This window comes from Branchiostoma belcheri, unplaced genomic scaffold, assembly GCF_001625305.1.
Source record: "Branchiostoma belcheri isolate BF01 breed outbred unplaced genomic scaffold, Haploidv18h27 scaffold67, whole genome shotgun sequence".
Classification (NCBI taxonomy): Eukaryota; Metazoa; Chordata; class Leptocardii; order Amphioxiformes; family Branchiostomatidae; genus Branchiostoma; species Branchiostoma belcheri.
Window position 1 is genome coordinate 849,010 of NW_017804320.1, and position 10,349 is coordinate 859,358.

The window sequence follows — 10,349 nt, forward strand, 5'->3', positions numbered from 1 at the left end:
CCTTGGCTCCCCTCCCTACCCATGCAAGACCACATTGACTTAATTTTATGGATGACATCCTCTGAAGACCCCTAAACTAGTGCGCGCGGGCAAATAAAAAAAAATCCGCTCAAAACAAATGCTGCTAAAACCACAGGGATACAAAGCTGGTATTATGAATGTGCGGTAGCACATGGCGACTTTTACAAGCCGGCACATGCTGGCCTTTTGCGACTTGGAACTGTACTTAGTTCTTGAGTTCCATGTAGCTTCGGCAGCCTGGGTGCCATCCTCCGTAGTTACCAGTGTGGCCTAATCGTTTTGTAAACAACCCCAAATTATCGAAAAAATACCGTGACAAAACGTTGACACAAACCGGTGATAACGAGCTACCTGCCGCCGTACAGTACCCCGCAGCTCGCCCGCTGGTTCTATTTTGTCAGTACAGGCGGAACGCAATAATCTCCGACCATCTCCGCGTGTCCACAGCAAGTAAATTTTATGGATGACATCATCCACAGACTGAAAATCTAATGCGATAGGGCGAAAAAAAAACAAGGCGGGACAAAAAAACAAGTTTACTGCTATTACAGCATCCATTTGTCACTAAAACACAAAAAAAATAAAGATTTTCAATCATTGTATAAATGGTTTTGATTTTTGGGGAATGTCACATGTAAAACAATCACGAAATACATCACTGCATCAAAGTAAAAGACCTAACTGCACAACAAATGAACAAGCCTTGTCTTGTCTCCTCTCTCCATATTTATCTTATAAAATATAGGATCCTTGTTTTTTCGGCCCTTCTTTTTTTGGCCCGCTCGCATTAGATTTGGAGTCTGCAGAGGATGTCATCCATGAAAATGACTTGCTGTGGCCTAAGTCCCATCAACACCTAGACAAACCTTACCCACAGACGTGCTTGGAGGAATGATGGAGCGTGCCACTTTTCACGCAAGCGATCAGAGAAAACCTATTAACGGGGATTTCAATTAAGTCCCAATTATTTTTCGATTACAGTTAATTAAACCTCTTCACCTTTTATCAATGACTAATGTAGCGAGACGTTACAGTACACCGGCGGTACATGGCGGAGGCTCCTTTTAATAAATCATCTTTAACTTAGCGCGACATGCTTTAAGGTCTAGAAAAACTAAGCAAGGGAGAGGCACCGGTTGAATGCGGCTACGTTGTTGAGCTTCTTTTCAAAGGTAAGATTTAACAGAAACTAGTAGAAGAAACATTTGCAAAGCAAATGCATCATGTTTACCTTCGGACATGGTCTGCCCTGTTAATTGTTATTCAAACATATTCACATACATGTACTACGAGTATATGGTGACAGGAGTAGAGCAGACCATGAAATTGCAACATTATGTAACCCAACACCAGTCACCATGGTGACAGACGTCAACAAATCATGTCATTGGCCAGGTTAGTGTTTGGAACAGAAGAGGACGAAACTGAGTAAAAACAATATGTTTAAAAAAGACAGGTACATAATATAACCTGAATTTGTAGATATTGAATTTTTAGCAACTTGCCACACCAACCAAACAGAGTCTGTTGCTGAAATGATGTTCGAAAAGGTTTACTTCAGTATTTCAAATGTTTTCGCAGTCATGTATACATAATGTTGATTTTATTCCCTTTGTTTACGTTTAGTATTAGATATTTACACAAATAAGTAAAACGTAACCGTTTTTCATTACAATAACATACACTCCTTTTGCTAGCACAACAGATGTGTTTAATAAAATGTAGTTCAAAATAATTATGTGAACGGTGGTTAAATCAAATCAAATCAAACGGTGGTTATGGTTGGAGATGGAACTGAAAGTCTTGCACTTATACGCTCTGTCGATAGACGTCGCTTTTAGGTAGATGAACAGCTCGCTGCAGAGCGACAGCAGCAAGCAATGCATCAATGGTACATGTATATGGAAAGAAAAGTTTCCTAGTATTCTCCACAATGTATTTATTTCAATAACTTGACTATAAAACACAGTCATGCGTTGCGATGATCCTGTTCTGTTCCTGTCCAAGTTGGTTTATTGGTTTATTGGCCAAACATTACACGTGCAATCGCAGCCTTATAGTGCCGAATTGATGCAGGGTTTACAATCAGATGATACAAATGGTAATAATACAAAAATACCATAATAATACACATGATACGTATTTGTTCCACATTTTTGTGGAACTGCAGCAAGGGCCTGTGCAGATGCCATTCGGCGCCACAAGGTGACCTCAATACGGCTTTCCCCAACCGAAGTTAGGTACCCATTCACACCTGGGTGGAGTGAGGAAAGTTGTGTAAAGTGCCTTTCCCAAGGACACAATGTCGGGGCGCATGTCCAGACATGTCCCGGGTACGACTCGGGATCGAACCCGGGTCTCCCGGTTCACAGTCGAATGATTTACCACTACGCCACCCGACGCCACCCAAATTCTAGGTGTTTTTACTCTAAACGCTCCCAAAGTGTCCCAGTCTGATTAGGCCACACCAAGTACTTTTTATGGATGACTATCTAATGCGAGAGAGCAGAAAAAAACAAGAATACAGAAAAAAAAGATGCCTACATTTGAAATATACTAAAGAAGCCTTTTATTTGTCATGAAAAACAGCAATAAGTCAGTGAAAGATCAGTTGTCAATAACAGAAACGTTTGTACTATTGGCAGGATGATACAGAAACTTAACTTCTGCACTATTTACAGAATGATCCTGTCAATAACAAAAAAAAATTTGCACTATAATGCAACACTAGAAGGTCAAATTCACCAGTTTCCCATTCCCAGAATGCAATGCGAAAACGGGTCTAAACCTCATTTGCATAGGACAGGAAGGCATCGGAATGATCCTCTTGACGTTAAACAGCTTGTTTTTCAGTGTGTTTTAAGGTGTTGGGGCATTTTATGCTCAACATTAATTAAATTACTATGGGCCGAATCTGACAACAAATTAGGAAAGAAGTTTTTGTGTTCTTTTTAACATGGAACATGTGGTTTGTAACGATACAGCATTAGTATAGCGTTACCACTATAACATTACAAACCACCTATTCAAAAAATTCATTCTCTATGTGTTTTCAAATTCAACACCTCAAAACACACTGAAAAACAAGCTGTTTAACGTCAACAGGATCATTCCGATGCCTTCCTGTCCTATGCAAATGAGGTTTAGACCCCTGTTTTCGCATTGCATTCTGGGGATAGGAAAATGGTGAATAGTGAAACGTTAGAAGGTCAAATGCAGTATCTTTTCCGGCTGCCCAACTGCGCAATGAACCATGGGAGATCAATAACCGGGAAAGAGGATATTCAAGCTAAGGCCACAGCAAGTAAATTTTATGGATGACATACTCCGCAGACTCCAAATCCAATGCGAGCGGGCGAAAAAAAAACAAGGCGGGCCAAAAAAAAAACAATTTAAGGTTCCTACAATTAAAAATTTTGACCCAATTATTGTACAAATGGTTTTGATTCAGTGAGAACATCACATATACACAGCCAGCATAACATACCACTGCATCAATTTGAAAGTAAGAAACAAAACATTAAATCAGAGCCTTTTCTTGTCTCCTGTCTTCATAGTTATCTGCCATCCACTTTCCAGCATGGCAACAGACATCTTTGCCCATTTTCGGTGTGGTGACCACTGTCAGAAGGCGACAAAATTTCCTGTTTTTTTTTCAAAATCAGGCGAAAATCAATGCGCGCGCTGATGTCATCCATAAAAATTACTTGCTGTGGCCTAATCTAATCCAATAAAGTACACCAGCCTTAATTTTCCTCGGCATATTTTATCATCACTTATTTACGACATCGTTAAGGACGTCCTTTCCAATTCACAGCGATGCCGCAAAATCGATCAGTGTAGTACAATATAGGATTGTAATTCTTCATACTTGATATGAGAAAGTCGACAGATGCTTGGACGTCGCACAAGAAACATAGCCTCCACCAGGCCTTTCTACGTACGGGAAGACGGATCGTAGAATTCAGCAAAAAGGAGAGTAAAATTTAGACTCCACCAGACCTTTCTACGAGAACAACTGCCCCCCAGCAGAGGTTGGTGGGGGAAGTTCATTATATATCTAACACAAAAGGTCCACTGCAGCGACATAGGGACCCCCCACGAGGCCCATTTTCGAACTTGACCTCACAAGCCACAAACACAAAGGGTGCACTAACGTAACGTACGGACCCCCCACGAAGCCCAAACTTGCACTTGCCATTGGCCTCAACAACTGTAATCTACCTGTCAAAAATCATGGACGTCGAGTTATGCCTTCAGGAGTTAATTACAATTATACAGCAAGAAGTCTGAGATTCCAAACCTCCTGGAAGTGTTCACAACATTCCAGACATGGAATTAAGAGAAAAATCGATTGGCATGTTCTTTCAATAAGTTTTATTGGACCAAGGACCAACAATCGTTAAGTACACAGAATGTTCTCAGTATATATACACAGTATCATTTTTATTTTACACCAGGATTACTACCATTCTATGCGTCTACGGACTGATTCCATTGTTTGGCACTGGACCATGTTTTTGAGCGTCTTCTAGCATGTCCTATATATATTGGATGCTAGGTAGTCACTTTGGGTTTTCGATCCTATCAATAACATTACATGTTATACAAAAGGAATCAATTCAATGAATTTAAAAAGAGACGACTAATCGTCCAATGACGCCATTAACAAGTTATGCTGTCCGGGTCGTCCGTTAGGTCACTGAGCGCTACCGTCTTCTTCTGTTATCTGTGAAAAAGAAAAGCACTATTAGTAACAGGAAAAAAGATTCAAAAGGTATTGCTTCATTACGTGGGCTAGTATATCATCTGCAGTTACAGCTATGATCTTTCTGCGAATTTCATATTTATTAGTTCAAACCTTCACGCATGTTTCACAAAGACTGTTACAAATATTCATACTTTCCACAAACTGTCAGAGATTGGAACATTTTGCCCCAAGAGATAACTGATACTGCGGAACCCACAGTTCAACGCTGCAGTACTACAGCGCCTGAGGACGCAGCAATAGCGCATCGCACAGCTCCCCTGCACGCTTTACCCCAATTTAGGGATGTTGTGCAGTACAAGACAAGATATGTGCTTTAAAGTCGGAGTTCTTGTAGTGACGGAGGCTCAAAGGGAAAACGATTAAAACTAACCAGACTTCTTACCTTCTTGATCTGCAAGAATTTCATCCATGTCCATGTCCTTCATTTCCCGTGTATCCCGCTGTTCGGGCTGTTCATTCAGTTCCTCCAGGAGCGCCCTCGCCTCTTCCATAACCTCCCTCAACTCAGCTGGACGGACAAGACAGGTATGAGACACATGTTACAGATACAATACATCAACTTAGGGTGGTGTTGGCTTTGTATGTAATGCACAGATTCATTCAGTAATATTTTAGATACTCTGGTGGTACTTCAACTTAGCGCGGCGCAGGTTTTTGTATATGATGCAGAAATCCATCCTCCAGTAACATTTAGATATACTGAACAAGCAAAATGAACACGTTGCAGAACATAGATCCTATGATATAGATCGCGACTAATGTAGACTGTTAATTGTGCACAAAATGCCCTGTACCATTCTCTTTATTCTTTTATAATTTGTATTCAAATAGTAGAATTGTATCTCAGTTGAAATTGGCCGAACGTACCATCTGTATCGGCCTGGAGTCCGGATCTTCTGCGCCTGCGCCGGCGCCTCCATCCCTCGGAGTCGTCAATCAGGGTTGCCATGACAACGATCGTCACCAGCAGCAGGCAGACAAACAGCTTCATGGCGGAGCTTCGGCTGGTGTGGGGAGGGGAAGAAAATTATTATTCTTGCCTTACTTAGTTGCCTTACCAGCTAACTGAGAAGCAGATCGCCAGCCTTGCTTGCGACAAGGGGCAGTGAAGGATCTTGCACTGACGGTCGCCTGCGCAGCAGCCGACCGATGATGATGATGACTTAGTTTTACTTACTTACTCGCTTTTTTCTGGATATGTGTCAATTTGGAAGATTTCATATACTAGATATGGTTATAGTTAGTATAGAACTGTTTGGGACACGTATTGATAAGGGATACACTATACTGTACAACCATGTAACTTACAACAATCTTACTTACTTTTTTTAGACAGGTAAAAAGTCGCAATGACTACACGAAGCTGGCAGATCGATGAAGAAATTAAAAGGCAAAAAAATGTCCAAAAAGGTAACAGAAAGAGCATAACTTTTACATATTTACTCGTGGCTGTCACACACACACACAAACTGGCGACATAACCACGCGACTAACCCACTAAATCCCCAAAATGGATAAGGCGTTTATGGCACGAAAACAAAAGAGCGATCGAGACAAACACACTGCAGAAAACATTATCACACAGTTGTTTCGGTGTAAGTTAAACACTACTAGTTAGGCCACACCGATTTAATTTTATGGATGACATCCTCTGAAGACCCCCAAACTAGTGCGCGCGGGCGAATAAAAAAAATTCCGGCCAAAAATAAAAATGGTACTAAACCACAGGAATACAACGCTGGTATTGTGAATTCGCGACAGTACTTAGCGACGTATATGACAACCCAGCACATGCTGGCTTTTTGCAGCATTTACGAATCGGTACAGTACTTATGTACTGAGTTCTTGAGTTGTGGAGCCTCGGTAAACCTGGGTGCCCGGCTCCATTTTGTCGCTGACTACCATGGACTACCCAGACCTAGACCCAGGCCAGAGCCTCGGTGGAGGTGATCTTTTTTTTTGAGGGCGACAGGCGAAAATCAATGCGCGCGCGGATGTCATCCATAAAATTAAGTCGGTGTGGCCTTAATGAGATACACAATGAAAATATTACTCAACCAACTGTGTACTAGTAGATTTTGGAAACTGCTAGACGTTTCAAGTAGCAACCACTACCTACTGGTATATGCAGTTGAACAGGTATTTAAAAAGATTAGTTACCTGCAAAGCTACAGATTCTGTTAGTCATTGACGAAAAGTAGTGGATTCTAATCTAGGTATCTTGTTTTTTAGGGCCATTCTTGTTTTTTTTCGCCCTCTCGCATTAGATTTAGGGTCTCCAAAGGACGTCATCCATAAAATTTACTTGGTGTGGCCTTACCTGCATAGCTACAGATTTTGTTAGTCACTGACGAAAAGTAGTGGATTCTAGTTGAAAAGTCTGATAGTTTTCAAAATCTAGTTGGTGAGAAATTAATACTTACAGAAGTCCTGGGCGGTAGATCACAGAACGAGGTCACTCAGAGATCACGGCTGGAGGAATGAGTGAAAAGGACTCGCTGGGATGGGAATATATACTCCACCGTACAAGACAATTATGCAAATTAGCAATTATAGATTTTTTGTAGTGACTTACAGTTTGTTGTCTGATGATAATGTTGCTGTGGCGGTTGTCTGCGAAAAGACAACTGTGAGAAGAAGATGATCAAACATTTGTGAAAGAAACTTGTCTGTCAATGGTAGATGTACGTCATAGATAATAGAAAGAGAAGACAACTTTGGAAAGAGTACACTCACACGGTTTTGAAAGGGACCTGCACGTGAGAGAAAGATCACAGTGTGTAAATCAGCCAAGTGCAGAAAGTTAAAGGCATCCAATACATGTACAATTTCAGGGCGTCAAAAATACTTATTCTGGATGAGGAAATCTGCATTGTGATCAGAGTGTCACGACAGTGACGCAAAATGTAATAAGAGAAGATTTGATGAAAGGAAAGAATCGGAACAGGGCGAGATTTATTGTTGTTTTCGTTTGTTGTTACACTATGTTCTTTTATTCAATTTGCGAAAGGTAGTGACTTACAGTTCGTTGTCTGTTGATAATGTTGCTCTGGTGGTTGTCTGCGAAAAGACAACTGTGAGAAGAAGATAATAAAAAATTTGTGAAAGAAACTTGTCTGTCAATGGTAGATGTACGTCATCGGTAATAGAAAGAGAAGACAACTTTGAAAAGAGTACACTCACACGGTTTTGAAAGGGACCTGCATGTGAGAGAAAGATCACAGTGTGTACATCAGCCAAGTGCAGAAAGTTAAAGGCATCCAATACATGTACAATTTCAGGGCGTCAAAAATACTTATACTGGATGGGGAAATCTTCATTGTGATCAGAGTGTCACGACAGTGACGCAAAATGTAATAAGAGGAGATTTGATGAAAGGAAAGAATCGGAACAGGGCGAGATTTATTGCTGTTTTCGTTTGTTGTTACACTATGTTCTTGTATTCAATTTGCGTCCTAACCTCTGTATTTCCACAGTTAGTATATTCCAAATCTATGCATCTTTTTTTTTTAATCTATGCACCAGTTTTTTTCGGCCCTTCATGTATTTTATTGCGCTTTTGCAATAAATTTAAGGTCTCTAGTGGACGTCATCCATAAAAATTACTTGGTCTGGCCTTACAATTTATTAGGGAATGCCCTGACGCATGTCCAACTTTTCCTGCCACCACAGTAGTTATTGGACATTCCCTCAATTGTAAGCAATTGATCCCAGATGGAGAGAACAACTGACCCCCAGCAGAGGTTGGTGGGGGAAGTTCATTATATATCTAACACAAAAGGTCCACTGCAGCGACATAGGGACCCCCACGAAGCCCATTTTCGAACTTGACCTTGGCCTCTTCCATTGTAGTTGCCTACCAAAATCATGAACATCTATTTAAACATATTTAAGTTATTTTGCTCATAAGGCACAAACACAAAAGGTGCACTAACATAACGTACGAACCCTCCACGAAGCCCAAACTTGCACTTAACTTTGGCCATAACAACGGTAATCTGCCTGCTAAAAATCATGGACGTCGAGTTATGCCTTCAGGAGTTATTCCGCTAAATCCGCAGTCACCCACAACGCGGCGAGACAATTTCATAGTCTTTTTGACGAAGACAATTAGATAGTTGTTGCGAACTATCTAGTTATAACTGCATTTGCGTTTAGGTGGTATACAGGTCGACTGACTCTTCTTGGAATGGATGAATGAATTTGAAGCAGAATGTTTTGCCAAATAAGATGAGCAAATTATTATAATACTCAACTTTATTTACGCTTTCTATCGATAACATCAGGTGCAAAATAATCAATTCCCAGTTTCACACCAGGCATAAGTTATTCATATACACCATGGATGTGTATTTCATATTCGTATATTTGTTGTTAAAAAAACTTTAATAAGTCATTGTCAATAAATATATATTTCCTCGCAATCTATTTCCTTAATCTTCGTATCACTTCGGCTTGTTTGAATTGCAGTAATTGACACACGGGATAATAGTACTTAAGTTGAAGTCGCTTATTTCTCATTGTCTCACTTTAAAGCTCATTTAGATCCGATGATATCAGTCAGAAATGAGCAGTACGATCTATGTTTCATCGCTCAGGGCCCCGCTGAGCCCCAAAACTTAATGACGCCAAATCGCAGGCGGTCGGAGCTGCCATCACCATAAATAAGTCACGCGCGCGCCAATTAATGCTGATAAATTCAGTGTAATCAGAAGATTAGCGGTAAGAATTTCTCATTAAAAGTGAATTTTGTATAGAATTATTCCCGACTTCAAACACAGGATGTGAGTTGAGCCGAGTGCCTCCGGGAGACCCAAGCTGCTCCGCTCACGTCAATAATAGTCTCCGGTGAGACTTGATTTTCCCTCCGTTTGATCTCCGGGTAATTATCTTTACCTATTATCAGTTCTGCTTTAGCTGATCAAAGACAGGAGGAGGCGAGACAGAATTGGTCATGTCAGAGTTCTGGAGATGGGGGATCCTGCTGGTTTGTCACTTTTACCTGCAAACAACATTTATTCACAAGGTAGATATGCAAATACACAACTGTGACTGCCGTTATTGATGTACCTTTGCTCTGTTTTTGGCCCTGTTCATATGAAGTCGGTGAAGGCGCTTTACATGTACATGTGGTTCCCACCGAAGCCGGTTTCAAGTGGCCCCATCTGAACGCTCCAAATCACATTGAAAGCGCCTCGATCCCAAACCACTTCTAGAGGTTGTTTCGAATCGGTTTTTCCGCATCGCGATTTGCGTCTGAACGCAATGTGATTTCAATGTGACTTCACCTGGTCATGGATTACGGGGTGATATTTCTTTATTTATATGCAATACCAACTTTGACGTGGCAGCAACTTAAAGAGCAGTAATGGTCAAATAATGTATCCGTTTTAGGGCGAGCTTCACCGCCTCTGGCGGGACCACGTCGGCATTCGGCCGTGATACGCTGGGAGGGGGGCATCAGCAAGCATGTCGTTGAGCTCTAAGATTAATAACACGCCACCTTGCGTGTTTTCATCAAACAACAATAAATGTAGCTCGGGCAAATTGTGATCGG

At 41.1% G+C, this 10,349-nt stretch overlaps 1 protein-coding gene across 1 annotated transcript; it reads right to left on the reverse strand.

Moving 5' to 3' along the window:
- Positions 1–4,640: 4,640 nt before the first annotated feature.
- LOC109483933 lies at positions 4,641–7,285 on the reverse strand. The gene is made up of 4 exons (XM_019787074.1): positions 7,216–7,285; positions 5,660–5,796; positions 5,175–5,300; positions 4,641–4,750 (listed from the first exon to the last, which is right to left on the reverse strand). The coding sequence occupies exons 2-4, from the start codon at positions 5,781–5,783 to the stop codon at positions 4,731–4,733; spliced, it is 270 nt and encodes an 89-aa protein (XP_019642633.1). The 5' UTR covers positions 5,784–5,796; positions 7,216–7,285; the 3' UTR covers positions 4,641–4,730.
- Positions 7,286–10,349: the final 3,064 nt, after the last annotated feature.

Excerpts from the sequence above, each read along its gene's own strand:
- LOC109483933 (XM_019787074.1), bottom strand. The coding sequence starts at position 5,783 with ATGAAGCTGTTTGTCTGCCTGCTGCTGGTGACGATCGTTGTCATGGCA. Across the intron at positions 5,301-5,659 it reads ACTCCAGGCCGATACAGATG|CTGAGTTGAGGGAGGTTATG; the intron begins GTACGTTCGGCC and ends TTGTCCGTCCAG. Across the intron at positions 4,751-5,174 it reads AATTCTTGCAGATCAAGAAG|ATAACAGAAGAAGACGGTAG; the intron begins GTAAGAAGTCTG and ends TCTTTTTCACAG.